General features: G+C 45.7%; 1 protein-coding gene across 4 annotated transcripts in view; it reads right to left on the minus strand.

Annotated features, from left to right (window-relative positions):
- Positions 1 to 7,337: 7,337 nt before the first annotated feature.
- MPHOSPH9 (M-phase phosphoprotein 9) overlaps positions 7,338 to 15,875 on the minus strand; it is a 173,816-nt gene continuing 165,278 nt past the window's right edge. For all 4 annotated transcript variants that reach the window (XM_068244323.1, XM_068244328.1, XM_068244343.1 and 1 more), the window contains exon 24: positions 7,338 to 10,452. In XM_068244323.1, the coding sequence (XP_068100424.1) occupies positions 10,351 to 10,452 (102 nt within the window). In that variant the 3' untranslated portion in view covers positions 7,338 to 10,350. The remainder of the gene's footprint in view (positions 10,453 to 15,875) is intronic.

The following is a 15,875-nucleotide window of genomic DNA, read 5'->3' on the forward strand; positions in this document are numbered from 1 at the left end:
CTAGCCTTTCTGTTCTTGAGGTTTATGAGAGGCTTGTACCTTGTACTGCTCAGTATTTACTTTCATGCAGTCTTTACTTTGTGGTAGACTTGGATATCGATACTCCTACTCTCTGTAGACAATTGTTCACTTGGTTGTGAAGGTCTTCACCATGGAAATGATTCAGTGATCATCCACCACGGTTGTCTTCCATGTCTTCTTTCTCAGGATGCACCAAACTGTAGATTTTGCTACTCGTAATATTATAGCAATTTCTTGGATGGTGTAACGGTTGGGTGTTGCAACTCAGATGTCTGATTATGTGGTGATCTGCAGAATCACCAATAATGCAGACGCTATACCCGATTATGTGTTATCTGCAGAATCACCAATAATACCAGTATAGCAGACAAAGAGCAGTGTGTGTAGTGATTTGGTGCAACCGTAACTTTAATGGTACAATGAGACCTCACCAGAGGGGCTGGTGAGGTATAAACAGTACACTGTCCGTGCACCAACGTACAACCTCCAGCAATCTGGAGGAGCACTACTGAAGAGGCTGAATCTCCCGAGGAGCGGGTGCTTCAGAATATGCTGCAGGCAAATGAACAACCGAGGGGCGGGTGAGTCAGACTGTACTGCAGCCTGCGAGGCACAGTAATACTACAATGACAGGTTACCTGACGAGCAGGCAATTAAGGCTAAACTATAGCCTAGCAGAACTGCTTCACCAGTGGAGCTGGCATAGTCACACCTCACCAGTGGCGAGGGCCCACTGGTGAGTAGAATGGTCAGGCAGGCAAGGTTCGGCAACAGAAGGTAAGTATCAGTACAGGATCGTGAGACAAGAGAGTAAACGGTAATCCGGCAGAGGTTTGGCAACAGGAAGGTATGTATCGGTACAGAATCGTGAGACAAGAAAGTAATCGGTAATCAGGCAGAGGTTCGGCAACAGGTAGGCAGATAGGAGAAAGTACAGGATAAGAAAGCAGGATCAGAGTCAGAGTAATCGCTAAGAGTCATACACAGGAGATCAATACAGTAAGCAATATCCTAGTCTGGGTGTGAAGTCCTTGGCATCAATACCCGGGATCTAGTCTAAACAAATAACAATAACAAGGTATCAATATCCTAGTCTAGGTGTGAAATCCTTAGCATCAACACCAGGGAACTAGCCTAAGGTCTGAGCGCTAACACGCAAGTATTCACGACAACAATGTAACAATGAAGCCCGGAGGCTTATGAAGCAGATGAGACCTCACTGGCACGCCCCCCTCTCATAGCCAATCCTGGGCGCTGTGGGTCTCCTCTCACGTCAGCTGACCAGCAGGTCAGCTGACGGGCTTCCTCCCCGCATAAAGGTCCCGTCTGTGCGCGCGCCTGCGCGCTAAGGCGACCCCCGGCAAGTGAGAAGGCTCCGTCCTCGGCGTCCTGGACGCTGGATGGACGGATGGCCGCATGGAGGCAGCTGCGGCGGCGGTGCTGTTCGCCGCAGCTGCCTCGTATATTACAGATGGGTTTTTTTCTGTTTTCACAGCTTAAGGATGGCGTCTTTAACCTGCATAAGGAGCTCCTTAGATTAGACTGCATGTTGTCTTACACAACAAGCACCACACCTCAAATCAACTCCAGGCCTTTTATCTGCTTAATTTACATAACTGTGGACTTGCCAACACCTGCCCATGAAATAGCCTTTGAGTCAATTGTCCAATTACTTTTGTGCCCCTAAACTGAAGGGATTGTGTTAAAAAATGCTTTATTTGCCTCACATTTTTATGCAATTTTTGTTCACCCCACTGAATCATGTTGTTCATCCCACTGAATTAAACTGCACTTAAACTGCACCTGAGTTGCTTCATTTAAACTTCATTGCGTTAATGTACAGAACTAAAAGTAGAAAAAAAAAGTTGTCTCTGTCCAAATATTTATGGATCTAACTGTATATATCAGATAATTTTTTGAAAAAAAAAATCAGAAGCTTTAGCTTGCTTACAAAATGTTGCATGCATGCCAGGAGTAAGTCCATGACTGCGAGTTAGAGCTTTACTTGCAGTCATGGACTACATCTCGCGACATGAATTCCGGGGCCTGTGCGCACACAACACTGCTGGGAACATACAAACTGTGGCTACTGTGGCAAGTCCGTGGAGAAGATAGCGCATCCCAAACAGATGGGGGTCCAGAGGAGCAGCACCTTGTAGGTAATGATGCCCCCCCCCCCCCATGGCACACTCGGTTAAGAACCTCCCCTATGGGAAAAATGTTTTGCGGGTGTGCTCAGTTCCCTTAAAGAGACTCTGAAGTCTCAAAAAAAAATCTTTTTATTTAACAAATGTGTTTAATATGTTTGTCCTAACTAAACCACCGCATTCCCGCCACTCTAATCTATCTAAATCCCCCCAAATTCCATGGGGGGCAATCCGGACAGCGCTTCGGTGAGAGGCAAAGCTATGAGCCGCAGCGCTGCCTCTCAGCGCGTCTGTCAGCCCGGATCGCCACCTCTCCCCCGCCCCTCTCAGTCTTCCTTCACTGAGAGGGGCGGGGAAGAGGCGGAGATCCGCCGCTGATAGACGGCGCATGGAGGCAGAGCTGCGGCTCATAGCTCTGCCTCCTAGAGCAGCAAAAACCACTACCAAGAAAGTTGTGGATGAGTTAGGGGGGATGAGTTAGGGGTGATTTAGATAGATTAGAGCGGCGGGAATGCGGCGGTTTAGTTAGGGCAAACAACACATTTGTTAAATAAAAAGATGGTTTTTTTTGATCCTTCAGTGCCTCTTTAAAGGAATCATTGGGGGAAAAAAAATGAAAATCAGCTTTACTCACCTGGGGCTTTCTCCAATCCCTTGCAGCCGTCTGTCCCACTCTGACCGCTCCGCACTTCGCCAACATCCCGAGCCTCCTGCACAGTGCAGAGGCCGACCTCGAGGTTGTCCTTACTGCACCTGCGTCAAGCGCCGCTGTAAATCATGGCCATGTTGTCCGTGGCTTACTGCGCAGGCGCCCTAAAAGTGCTTGTGCAATGATTCCCTATGAGAGTGTTCACATATGAGCAGATCGATCCTCTGCAAAAGCACTAAAAAGCCCTTTATACAGCGCAGGGAAAGGCGATTTAAAAAATTGCTCAGCTCTTGCAAAACACTTGGTCAATTGGAAATGTGAAACAGCAAATTAATGGTGAAACTAGTTAGGTTAAACATAACCAATAGGAAAGAGCAAGTGGGGAGGGTGAGAGTGTGTTGTTTTCTTTGTGTGATTTCACGGATTTAATGTACCAATGTTGACGCAGAATTATAACATAACATTGTATGGAAATCTTGTAAAATGGAAATAAAATATGTTATAAGAAGAAAAGAAACTAAAAAGTAATTTACCATTTTGTACTGGTTGCTAAAATTACTACCAAAATGGTGATCCTTCTGGCTGAGCTTCTGCTCCTCTCTGTTCTGAGCAACTGGCCTAAAAAGCACAAACCTCTCTCCAAAATACACACCAAGCCTCCAGCGACTTTTGCAGCCTTCCTCTTGCTCCTAGCGGCTTTCCGGCTTCCCCCGTGCACGGAAGCCGGCGTAACACCTGACTCGCTTCAGGTCACATGACACGTCAAGAGCTGTGCACGGATGCGGGTGTAATGTGTAAGTTAATTATGCTGCTGATGGTAAAATAATAAATATCTCCGCTTCCACACATCATACACTCCCCACATTTTCAGGGTAGGGAGAGGATCCCCCAAACGGCCTCTATGCCAAATTGCAGCCCCCGAGATCTTTGGTTCAGGAGATAGATTAAAGAAACCTATCTCGGGAACCAGTGGGTCTCGGGGGCTGCAATTTGGCATAGAGGTAGTTCGGGGGATCCCCTCCCTACCCTGAAAATTTGGGGAGTGTAGGATGTGAAGAAGCAGAGATATTTAGTATTTTACCATCAGCAGCATAATTAAATAGGAACTGTGGCCGCACAGTCTCCTACTGCGCATGCGGGGCAGCGCAAATCCAAAGGCAGCGTAATCAGACACAACACCGGAAGCCGCTAGGAGCCCACTAGGATCAAGAGGAAGGCTGCAATGCATTGCTGGAGGCTAGTTAAGTATTTAAAAGGCTGCAAACACCCTAAAAACAAAGTCCACGTTATCCTTTAGGCATGCTGGTTAATTGAGACTTCTGGTTGCCTGAGTCCCGGATAATGGGGACTTTGCTATACTACAAATAATGAAGATGCAAGCCTCCACAATTGTCTATTGTAATTAAGTGTAACTATCGCCATGCTACTTACAACTGAACAAAGTGCTTGGATTAGTTGGTGCATGTGGCTTTAGTAATGAGGAGATTTAAAGCTAATTGCATGGATAGGTCTAGTTGCAATTTGAGCTCTACACAAAAGCTTGGAGCTTAGTGTTCTGTTATTTTGGTGAATGGATGAAATATCGGTCTGCAATAATATGTTATGCATAAGATTAGTGCCAGGGTTAGTTTAAAATAAGGATTAAAAATGACGGCATGAGTAGTAAAGATCTGTAAATGTACAATGTAAATCCACAAGTTGGTATATGTATATGTACACGTGGCTGTATGTAGGGGCAAGAAGCAAGAAATCCAGCCCTGCCTGAATAAGGAACGCTAATGCGAACATGTATTTTTGGGTAGAGGTAACCTATGACAACACTCACACTTTCCTGCATTGGCCTGTAGCACTGCACATGGAGTCATCTCAAAATTTCCCCTTTGTTTTAACCACTTCACCACTGAGGGGTTTTACCCCCTGACCACCAGAGCAATTTTCACCTTTCAGCGCTCCGTCCATTCATTAGTCTATAACTTTATTATTACTTATCGCAATGAAATGAACTATATCTTGTTTTTTCCGCCACCAATTAGGCTTTCTTTAGGTGGGACATTATGCCAAGAATTATTTTATTCTAAATGTGTTTTAATGGGGGAAAATAGGAAAAAATGTGGGAAAAAATTATTATTTTCAGTTTTCGGCCATTATAGTTTTTAAATAATGCATGCTACTGTAATTAAAACCCATGAAATTTATTTGCCCATTATTCCCGATTATAAAACCGTTTAAATTATGTCCCTATCACAATGTTTGGCCCCAATATTTTATTTGGAAATAAAGGTGCATTTTTTTCAGTTTTGCGTCCATCCCTAATTACAAGCCCGTAGTTTATAAAGTAACAGTGTTATACCCTCTTGACATAAATATTTAAAAAGTTCAGTCCCTAAGGTAACTATTTATGTTTTTTTTTATTGTATATATATTTTTTTTTAAAAAAATTACAAAAAAAAATAAATTGGGGAGTGTGGGAGGTAATGAGTTAATTTATTATGTAAAACAATTTATTTGTATGTGTAAAATGCATTAGGGTGTAGTTTACTATTTGGACACAAGATGGCCACAGTGAGTCTGTTTACATGCGACCTGTAAGCGTCCGGAAGGACGCTTACAGGAAGCAGTAGGAGGCTGGAGAATCACAATGATCGCGCTGTTTCTGAAAGAAACAGCAGATCATTGCGGGGGCTTAGATCAACGAACGGGAATGGATTTTCCCGTTCATTGATCTCCGGGCAAGCAGGCAGCGGCGTGCACGAGCGGTGGGTGCGCGCGCACGAGCGGCGGTAGCGCGGACAGCGGCGGGAGCGCGGAAGGTACGGATTTCTCCGTCCCTGGTTTTTTAGGAGGGAAAAAAGGGGCGGAGAAATTCGTACCGCCGGGGGTAAAGTGGTTAAAGGATTAACCAAAAACACTAGGGTCAAACAAGTTTTTTTTATTTTCATGAATTGATGAGTATTAAGAGACTGTTATTATTATTTAGTATTTATATAGTGCCAACATCTTCCGCAGTGCTTTACAAAGTGCTTTACAAAGTATATATAGTTATGGCATGCCAGAACCCACTGATGCTGTTGTGTCCGCTTTTCAGTTACACATCAATGTTACAGATGCTGAAAATCGGACAGAAGCAGACATAACTGCGTTAGTGGGCTCAGGCCGTACTGTCCCTCAGACCTTAGAGGAGCTCGCAATGTAATCCCTGCTGTAGTCATATGTCCATTTTAGTCTAGGGCCCATTTTAGGGGGAAGCCAATTAACTTGTCTGTAGGTTTTTGGGATGTGGGAGGAAACCAGAGTGCCCACAGTGAACCCACTCAGAGATGTGGAGAACATACAAAATCTGTCCAGTGCCCTGGCTGGGATTTAAACTGGGGATGCAGCGCTGCAAGGCGAGAATTATACCAACTATGCCACATGCTGTCATGCATTGTTTTGAATTTTATTAGTTGCATATGGCAGTCCTGCATTTAGCAGTCCACATTGTTCTTTGAACACTTATTGCAGTTGATAAGACTCGACAAAAACACAGAGCAGAGGGGTTTTTGTGCAGTTTGGTGAGGAAAATCCTATATTCCACTTTAAGAAAGCTGTTAAGAGAGTTAAAAAGAAGTATAGAAACAGTTCTCTACGTTGATGCAGGTTTCCACATTGCATAAATGCATAAACACGTGGAAATGGGGACATTTACAAATTATTTTGTAACTAGTAGACCTAAGCCCATTTAAAAACGGGCTCTAGGTCTGTCTGTCACCGCCACCACGTCAGTGCGCATGCGCACGCACCCGCCTGCCACGCGCACCTGCCGGCACCCGCCGCACAAGCGCGCACCTGCCGCACAAGCGCGCACCCGTCCACCTAACTGGCCCCGTCTTTCTGTCCCAAGGGCGCAGTAGCTAAAAGCACGGACCCAAGGGCACAGGAGTACGCAGGGACAGTTAGGTTGTATTAGGTAGGATGCAACGTTGTACCACCATTCAATGCTGAGGTGTGAATAAAGCCATTCCACTTCATGTTACTTACACACAAGCTAACATTTGGTGGCTGCTCTGTGAGGGCTAATTCAAAGCTTTGGTGCCCATACATGGTACAATTGTTTTCATCCAATCTTACGATTTCTATGTAATAGAAGGGAACTGCATAACTTATCCTTTTAGTATATTTACTTAATTTACCCTTATACTACATAGAAATGGTAAGATTGGATGAAAATAATTGTACCATGTATGGGCACCATAAGCGCCTTGTGATTGGAAAAGCTCTTGCTTATGTTATCCTATGTGTGTGTGCACACTGGAGCGATGTGATTCTGTAAAAATCCCCTATAGCATTGCATTAGCAAGAGCTTTTCAAATCACTAGTGTTTAAAAAGCTCTTGTAGTGTGAATCAACCCTGAGTGACCAAAACACTTAATGAATGACCCCTTTCAACTAAATGTGTAAATCTGACCCAACATCCAAATATCCACCTTACACACAAATGCCAATTATTATAGTATATCATATTACAATCCAATACAACACACCAGATTTAAAAAATATTTATTGCTGTAATGGGTTTTTCTATAAAGTGTTACATTTGTGAATAATATTATAAGTATACATACTGTACATATGCACAATCTTGTAACAAAGTAATTATCAAAGAACATAGGTATTGGCATTGCCCAGCAAAGCACTGAAGGCCTTTTCCAACATAGACCAAACTAATACACGTGGTAAAATGAACACTTCAAAAGTAAAAAATGTTTCACAAGCTGGATATTGAATGTATTACGCCTCTGGAAGCACTGAGATATTGTGATAATATCTGTCATTTAGTAAACTGCAATAACAGGACAACAGATTGTCCAGTGCATTTAGTTTAAGCTCGGAGTAGCAAAATGCTTTAAAAGACTGGTTTGCTTGGATATGGAAATACAAAGTATTCATCCAATGAAGTAAAAAATATGTATTTTGGATAGAAAGTGACAAATGTGAAGTAGAAAAGTCTTTAAAGCAGTACCTCAGAAAATCCCACGCTTTCTTATAGCACCAATACAAGTTGTATGGCTCATCTCGATGTACAGCATGTCAGTGCAGACTTGGTTGTGCAAGGACCAATGCCTGGGGAAACAGATCCAGATAACATGCACTGCTAGGGAGTCTTAAAGGACAACGGACCTGAAAGGGATATGGAGGCTGCCATATTTATTTCCTTTTAAACAATACCAGTTGCCTGTCTGTCTAGCTGATCACTTGAACAAGCATGTAGCAGATCAGGTGTTTCTGACATTATCAGATCTGGCAAGATTAGCTGCAATTCTTGTTTCTGGTGTGATTCAGACACCACTGCAGCCAAAAAAATCAGCAGGGCTGCCAGGCAACTGGCAATAATAACTGGAAATTAATATGGCAGCCCCCATGTTCTTCTCACTTCAGTTGTCCTTTAAAGGACAACTGAGCTGAAAGGGATATGGAGGCTGTCCTATTTCTTTCCTTTTAAATAATACCAGTTGTCCGGTGTCCTGCTTTATGCATCAGTAGTGTCTGAATCACCCACCTGAGACAAGTATGTGGCAAATGCAGTCAAACATCTGATTAGCATGCTAGTTCAGGGTCTATGACTAAAAGTTTTAGAGGCAGAGGGTCAATAAGAAAGTCAGGCAATGTGCATTGTTTAAAAGAAAATAAATATGGCAGCCTCCATACCCCTCTCAGGTCAGTTGTCCTTTAAAGACATGTTTGGGACTATGCAGCACATTTTAGGAGCCTTCCAGGCTCTTAAAGGAAACCCGAGCTGATGAAACATAAAAGTTTTAAACATACCTGGGGCTTCCTCCAGCCCCATCCGCCCGGATCGCTCCCACGCCGCCGTCCTCAGCCTTCTGCAGCTCCGGTACTGGGGCCCTTAACTTCAACCAGTCGCGGCCTGTCTGACGTAAGAGAAAACTGCTATTTGCGTATCTCTCCAGCAGCCGCTTATGGGACTGGGGGAAGCCCCAGGAATGTATAAAACTTTTATGTTTCATCAACTCTGGTACACTTTAAGCTATTAGTTTTAAGCAAAAAACTCCACTTATGGGGCATATGCATGCTCTCTACAGCAAAATACAGCTTAGAGAGTACCTGAAATGACATTTCACAGTTTAAGTTTATTATGGGGTGTTGCCCTTTAAGGGAATCCACCCTTCCTGTTTACTCTCCTGTCTCTAGCTGCGCTCCTGAACAAGCACATTTCTACAGCACATGTGTGAATTCACAAATCATGCATGTCCAGGAGGAGGAAACTAATGTGCACGTCTTCTCTCCCTGCCTAAGCCGTTCCTTTCATTGGGCATCTTTAAAAAGCGCTAGTGCTTCGGTGATTAGCAGGAATCACCCGCTAATCGCCCAAGTGAGAACGGGCCTTAACCCCAGGACCGGTTCTAGACTTTTTGCTGCATGAGGAAAACTTGTGAAGATGTGCCTCTACCCCCCGATTTGGAATGATCGCACTGTACCCGAAAATTTACTCTGCTTCATTTAATGTTCTCACATGACATACTGCAGCTCACAATAGCACACTGGCTGGCTGTGAGTCTGTGACAAACAAACTGCTCACCCTCAGCCACTCCATTCCTCCTCAGGAAGGTACACACAATACAAAAATGCTGCCCCTGAAATCTCTGCGCCTGATGCAAATGTTTCACCTTGGTTCATGAGAGAACCGTCCCTGCCTAACCCCCACCCCTTGCTATCTTTTAAAGAATAGCCTTTTCCAGTCAATGTTGGATCGAATAAAGGAATCAACATTTACTGTATTAGCCTTATTTATCGATAGATATTTATAATGTCTATTCTATTGAAATATTGCATACCGTAATGTAAGCCCAGCTTTATGCTGTTGTGGATGGGTTTTCAATGATTGATAGATCATTTGATTTGTGTTGTACACTTTAGGTAACTGAAGAAACGAGATGGTGGAAAAAATGCTGTAGGGATACTGCTGTTGAAAGAGTATATAGAAATGTGGTGTAAGTACTGTAGATGTATTTATAAAACATGTAGTGGCACAGTGATCACCCAGTGTTATATATCTAACCACGTTTCTATGGTGACCGAATACTTACGGTATACATTTACATGTCCAGGAATGCACAAAAATAGATTGAAATGATTTAGTGAGCTTTTATGGATCCACAGCAGCATTAATGCACATTACGCACACAGTCATCAGGGAAACAAAATGTGGTTCACAGTTTGGACAATGCCCAACAAATACAGCAGTAAAGTAAACTGGACTGCTGCGTGTGTATCTGCAAACAAATGCCATTTATTAAATCCATTAGAAGCTGGGAATTTATACATAAGAAGGTAAAAGACATATACAGTAGAATCTCATTATAGTAAACTGCTTGGGCAGGTCCTTTGGGGTTCACTATAAAGGGATTCTACTGTATTTGCAGAAGTGGTCCTTGCAGACATAACCTTCATATTAAAAAGTGGAGTTCTGCTTGAAATCAGTGCATAGGTTCACAGTAGTGCAAAACCAGCTGGCTATCAGGACTTGGAGGTACGCTATATATTTGCTGATGTTGGCAAAATGTGGTACTTTTTCAGTGTCATCCTGATTGACCCCAGATCACGGTTTATTTTTTCCAGGCGGTCCTCTAAGTTTTCCTAGAAAATAAGAAAAATAAACAATTTTATCTTTGCCTTTCTACTCACTAATCAAAAGGTGATTCAACAAAGTATTAGATGTAAAGAGGAACTGCAGTGAAAATAATGTAATGAAAAAAGTTCTTAATTTTTACAATAATTATTTATAAATGATTTGGTCAATGTTTGCCCATTGTAAAATCTTTCCTCTCCCTGATTTACATTCTGACAGTTATCACATGGTGACATCTTTACTCCTGGCAGGTGATGTTTGTGGAATGAGATGCTGCTTTTATGGCAGCTGGAAACAGTTATTTCCCACAATGCAACAAGCCTCCCACAGTGTGATGTCAGGACAATGGTGGGAGGGGTTTCACCACAATATCAGCCATACAGCGCCCCCTGATGATCTGTTTGAGAAAAGGAAAAGATTTCCCATGGGAAAGGGGATATCAGCTACTGATTGGGATGAAGTTCAATTCTTGGTTATAGTTCCTCTTTAACCACTTAACGACTGCCCACTGCACAGGGGTGGTCGGAAAGTGGAAGCCCTGAGGACCTTCTAACGCACAGAGGCGGCGGTCTGTTTAGGGGCATGGGCGGAGCAATCGCGTCATCCGTGATGCGATACTCCGCCGGGGATCGATGGCCGGGCACTTAGACTCCAGCCCCCCGGCCAATTAGCAGCGCCGGTGGGCGGAGGAATACACAAATTCCGCCAATTAAAGTGTATAAGGAACTTTGTTAGGTAAACAAAGTGCTTTATACACGCTTCTTCCTCGCCTCGTGGTCTCTTTGTTCCAGAGACCACCAGCGAGGAGGAAGCACTAGTAAGTATACACCACACATTTTTTCTTTCCCACACAGCCCCCCTGATCTCCCACCACAGCCTTTAGACCCCCCCTGATCACCCCAGCAGACCCCTGCCAGGACCCTTGCACTCCTCTAGACCCCCCCCCCCCCATCACTAACTATCGACGCTATCACCTAGATTAGATCCCCAACTGCCTCCTAATCACCCCTGATCCCCCCCCCACCTTTAGATCACCCCCAGACCCCATCCCAGACTACCTCCCTGTATACTGTATACAGTGGGTTGCAAAAGTATTCGGCCCCCTTGAAGTTTTTTACATTTTGTCACATTACTGCCACAAACATGCATCAATTATATTGGAATTCCACATGAAAGACCAATACAAAGTGGTGTATGTCAAGAACCGGCCCGCGGCACGCCTGCGTATACGGTTCCCGACTGCGGGTTTGACCAGATTAAGCGGGGAACAGCCTTATTTAAGCTACAACCAAGGCTGGAACCCCTCAAACACTTCCCACTGCCACCACTAGCGTTGCTAGACACGTTCACTCAGCTATCGAGTGCTCAATACGCAATCTGCGTTTTCGTATTTGGGTCAGCTTTGCGCTTAGGCCAAATACGGGAACGCCACGCACCCACACACACACAGTTGCAATCTTACACTGTCGTGAAGCAAAGACCCACTAACAGTCGTTCCGAACGATACTGCTAGCCACTCTGCTGTCGCTACTCGCACTGGCGTTGTTCGTACGTTGGGTCAGCTGCGCGCTTAGGCCAACGTATGACAAACGCCCCCACACACAATGCAATTACAATTTCATACGGTAGTGTTGCTCAAGCGTACAATTAGGCATGAACTTATACACGGTTACACTTCAGTCTCTTCTAGGCTATGAGTGTTAGTTTAGTACGGCAGAAGTCAAACTTATTAAATAATAATTTAATATTCTAGAAAAACATAGAACAGTGCAGAACTGAATATATACAAAAAGATTACAAAAAAACAAAGTAAAAATAGTTACCAGATAAAATGTACAAAGATAACACACAAAGCGATTTTGCTTACCAAAATAAACGGGAAATAAACGTACCAGCGTATCGATCTGGTGTTGTTGCGGGCGGTACGCACTTCTGGTCAGGAACCAGGTTAGTTCTAGCCGTGTGAGCTACCTCCAAGAACTACAAGTTGTGGCTATCCTAGCTGCGGTTTTATACTATGAAATACGCCTGGAGGCTGTAAGCCTGTGTGGACGGGGGGAAGCTAGATTTAATACCATCCTCAGACATAATTTGATTTCCCAGAGATCTGACATCCACATGTGAACAGTGTCCTATACAACAAAAGACTTTGTTAACCTCCAATCTCCCCAGGTTACAGGTGACAATTGATTAAGGCTTTCACATTGCAGCAGGATGTCCTGTGTGATCTGCTTCAAAGCAACTGTCTGATTAAGTGTTTCCTAATTACCTGTTTTCTGGCTGTCCAGAGGAACTGTATGCTAATGTCCCAGCCCCCTGCTTCCAGAGAAATTCACTGCAAATGTAGTACAGCCAGATAACCATCCCTTCAAAGCAGAATACACATGTGAGATATAGCAGACAGAAAATGACAGAGATATGTTCCTGTATTTCCTAATATCATCAGCACCTCAATATATTCCTGACACGCCCCCTCTTCCAGACGGCGCCGGCAGATGATTCTAACGAATCGTCCTGCCAAAGCCGACACTGACGGCCGGGCCTGGGGGGGTAACTCCTTAGCTCCAAGCTACAGGAATGGAAAAGTTGGTCAGGTTGCTGCAATGTGTCGTTGCCCTTGGCAACCTGACGTAACCAACCAGGGGAATGCGAGTCAGTGACAACCGTGAATTTGCGACCATAGAGACAGTGCTGCAGCTGGGGAAGGGTTCCAACCGTCGCTACACGCACTTCCTCTATAGTGGCAGGAGCTATCTCTCGGTCCCTTTGGGGAACGATTATCTGCCGGTCTGCCTCCTCCACTTCGGACAGCTCAGAGGGAATAACTCCCCAGGACCCTCTCAGCCCGCCCCTCCCAGCTGGTGACCTGCTGGCTAGCCCCCTGAGCTCTTCCAGGCTGCTGTCAAATCGAACAGCCCCAGAGAGCTCAGTGCTGCCTGTCACACATTCCAGGAAGGCTGCAGACGGAGAGGCTCCTGGGCCCTCCGGGCCAGGTTCCGGATTGGATGTGGCTGACCCAGCAACATTTGCCACTTCGGTGGACAGTCCCTGTGCTGTAGACCCACTAGCGCTGCGGGTTACCACTGCAGCTGAGGGAGCGTCCACATTAGACGTATCATAAACCACATCACCTTTGGTCTTAAAAACATCGGAAGGGTGAAGACCCGGCCTGGTGCCGTCTGCCCCTTCAGTGGGCAATCCATCTGCTGCAGCCCAGCGACCATTGCTGGTTACTCCTGCAGCCGACGGAGTGTCCACAGGACAAGCATCATTATGTAGCACAACACATATGATATCAACATTATCCGTCTTATACATATTGACATTTAGAACATCACATAAAACATCCACATTATCTGTATCATTACACACATTGCTACTCAGCACTTTACAAGTAGCCTCAACAGTTCCTGCATCGATCACCTCGATAGTCCGTGTGTCATGAATGACATCATCAGTTTCTGCATTCTCCATATCAACATGTCCCACTCCAGGCCTAGGCACTGGAGAATCACTAGGGCTGGCTCCTAGCACACAGTCCATAGCCCCTGGGGCCTCACCAGCACTCCCCACTTGCACTGCGTTATCAAATAGTACCTTGCAAGAGTCCTGAACTTCTGCTGGGGATGCAGGCTCCACGGGGGTTGGATTAGGCTCATACCGGGCTACTAACCGTCCCAGGTCAGTACCCAGCAAAACGTTGGTGGGGATTTTGTCAGTTACCCCAACTTCTTTCAGTCCACTGCCGGCCCCCCAATCCAGGTGGACCAAGGCGGTGGGTATGGCTGGGGTGACACCCCCAATTCCTCTGACAGCAATCATTTTCCCAGGTATGTACTGCTCTGGGTTCACAAGCTGGGGATGTATGAGAGTCACTTCTGCTCCAGTGTCTCTCAGCCCAGTGGCAACTGTACCCCCAACCGTGACAAGCTGCAGATTCTCTGCATAGCCAGTAGCATTCCTGGTAGCACACAAAGCCGTTGGGACTTCACTGGGGTTTGAGGCCTCACTGGATTTTGGGGCCTCCCTCTTCCTCTCTGGGCAAGTCGTGCTGATATGACCCACCCTGTCACATACAAAGCATTTCCGAGTGTCATGTTGCTTGAATCCAGGAGACAGCGGTGCTTGCCTCCTCTGGGTGCTGGGTGAAACAGGTTTAGCAATCTGTTCTCCTCTCCAGCTGGGCGTAGTAGTCCTCCGGGACTCAGGTGCTCTATGGGCGGTGTAGGAATCGGCCATTTCCGCAGCCTCATCCACTGTCTTTGGTTCTCGATCCAGCACAAACAGCCGGACCTCAACAGGACAGGTGTGGAGGAACTGGTCTTTTATCATCAGTTCCTGCAGGGCATCTAAAGTTTCCACTGACAGTCCTTTTACCCACTGCTGGAAGGCAGTGCGCAGGTTGCAAGCATGATCCAGGTAGCTGTCATTAGGACCTCGCTGCACTGTCCTGAAACGTTTGCGATACACCTCTGGCGTGAGGTGGTATCGCGCAATGATGGCTTTCTTAATTGCCTCAAAGTCTGTTTCTTCCTCCTGGGGGAGACTCACAAACGCCTCCAGGGCCTTGCCTCTCAGCCCTGGTGTGAGGTATCTTGCCCACTGCTCACGGGGCACCCCATACTGCCGACAAGTCCTTTCAAACCCCTGTAGGAAAGTGTCTATGTCAGAGTCCTTGTCCATAGCGGGGAACTTATCCAGGGGGATTCTGTGGACTCGCTCACCTTCGCGTTCTGCGGGTCCAGCAGACCGGTTCTGCTGCTGAAGTTTAGCCAGCTCCAGCTGGTGTTGCCGTTCAGCTCTTCCCTCCTCTGCCCGGAGTCTGTCCCTCTCGGCCTGGAGTCGCTGGGCAGCTTGTTCCCTCTCTGCTTGCCGATGTTCCAGAATCAGCTTTAGGCGCAGTTCGGGCTCAGCCGAACCTAGTAGCTGTAGGTCGGCTTCCAGAGATGTCATCTCCGTGTTAGGTGGATCATCCAGGACATCGTCTCCACTCGCATCCTGTGGCGGGAGCGATTCCTCCTCTGGCGTGTCGTGAGCTGCATCTGCTGACGTTGAAGCACGGGCTCGTTCTGCCTCATCATGCTCCTCGAGCGCACGAACTAACTGCTCCTTAGTCTGGCCGTTCACCGTCTCGATGCCTTTGTGCTCACACAGGTTGAGTAGTATCTCTTTGTTTTGCCTTGCATAGCTGGATGCTTTCTGAGCCATCGTGTTGCACAAAATAAAAAGAAAAAAAAAAGGGGGGGAGGGAAAGCAAACACCAAGTGTGTATCTTTGAACAAAAAAAAAACGTATATAGATTCTGCACTGAGTAGACTTCTGTAGGCTAGTTGCTTCTAGCAAGCTTCCAGCCTTTAGTACTCAGAATAGCGAGCTAAACTGCGTACTAATGTACTAAACGATGCCACCACTGCCAGCCAATTATGTCAAG

Source organism: Hyperolius riggenbachi, chromosome 1, assembly GCF_040937935.1.
Source record: "Hyperolius riggenbachi isolate aHypRig1 chromosome 1, aHypRig1.pri, whole genome shotgun sequence".
NCBI classification, from domain to species: domain Eukaryota; kingdom Metazoa; phylum Chordata; class Amphibia; order Anura; family Hyperoliidae; genus Hyperolius; species Hyperolius riggenbachi.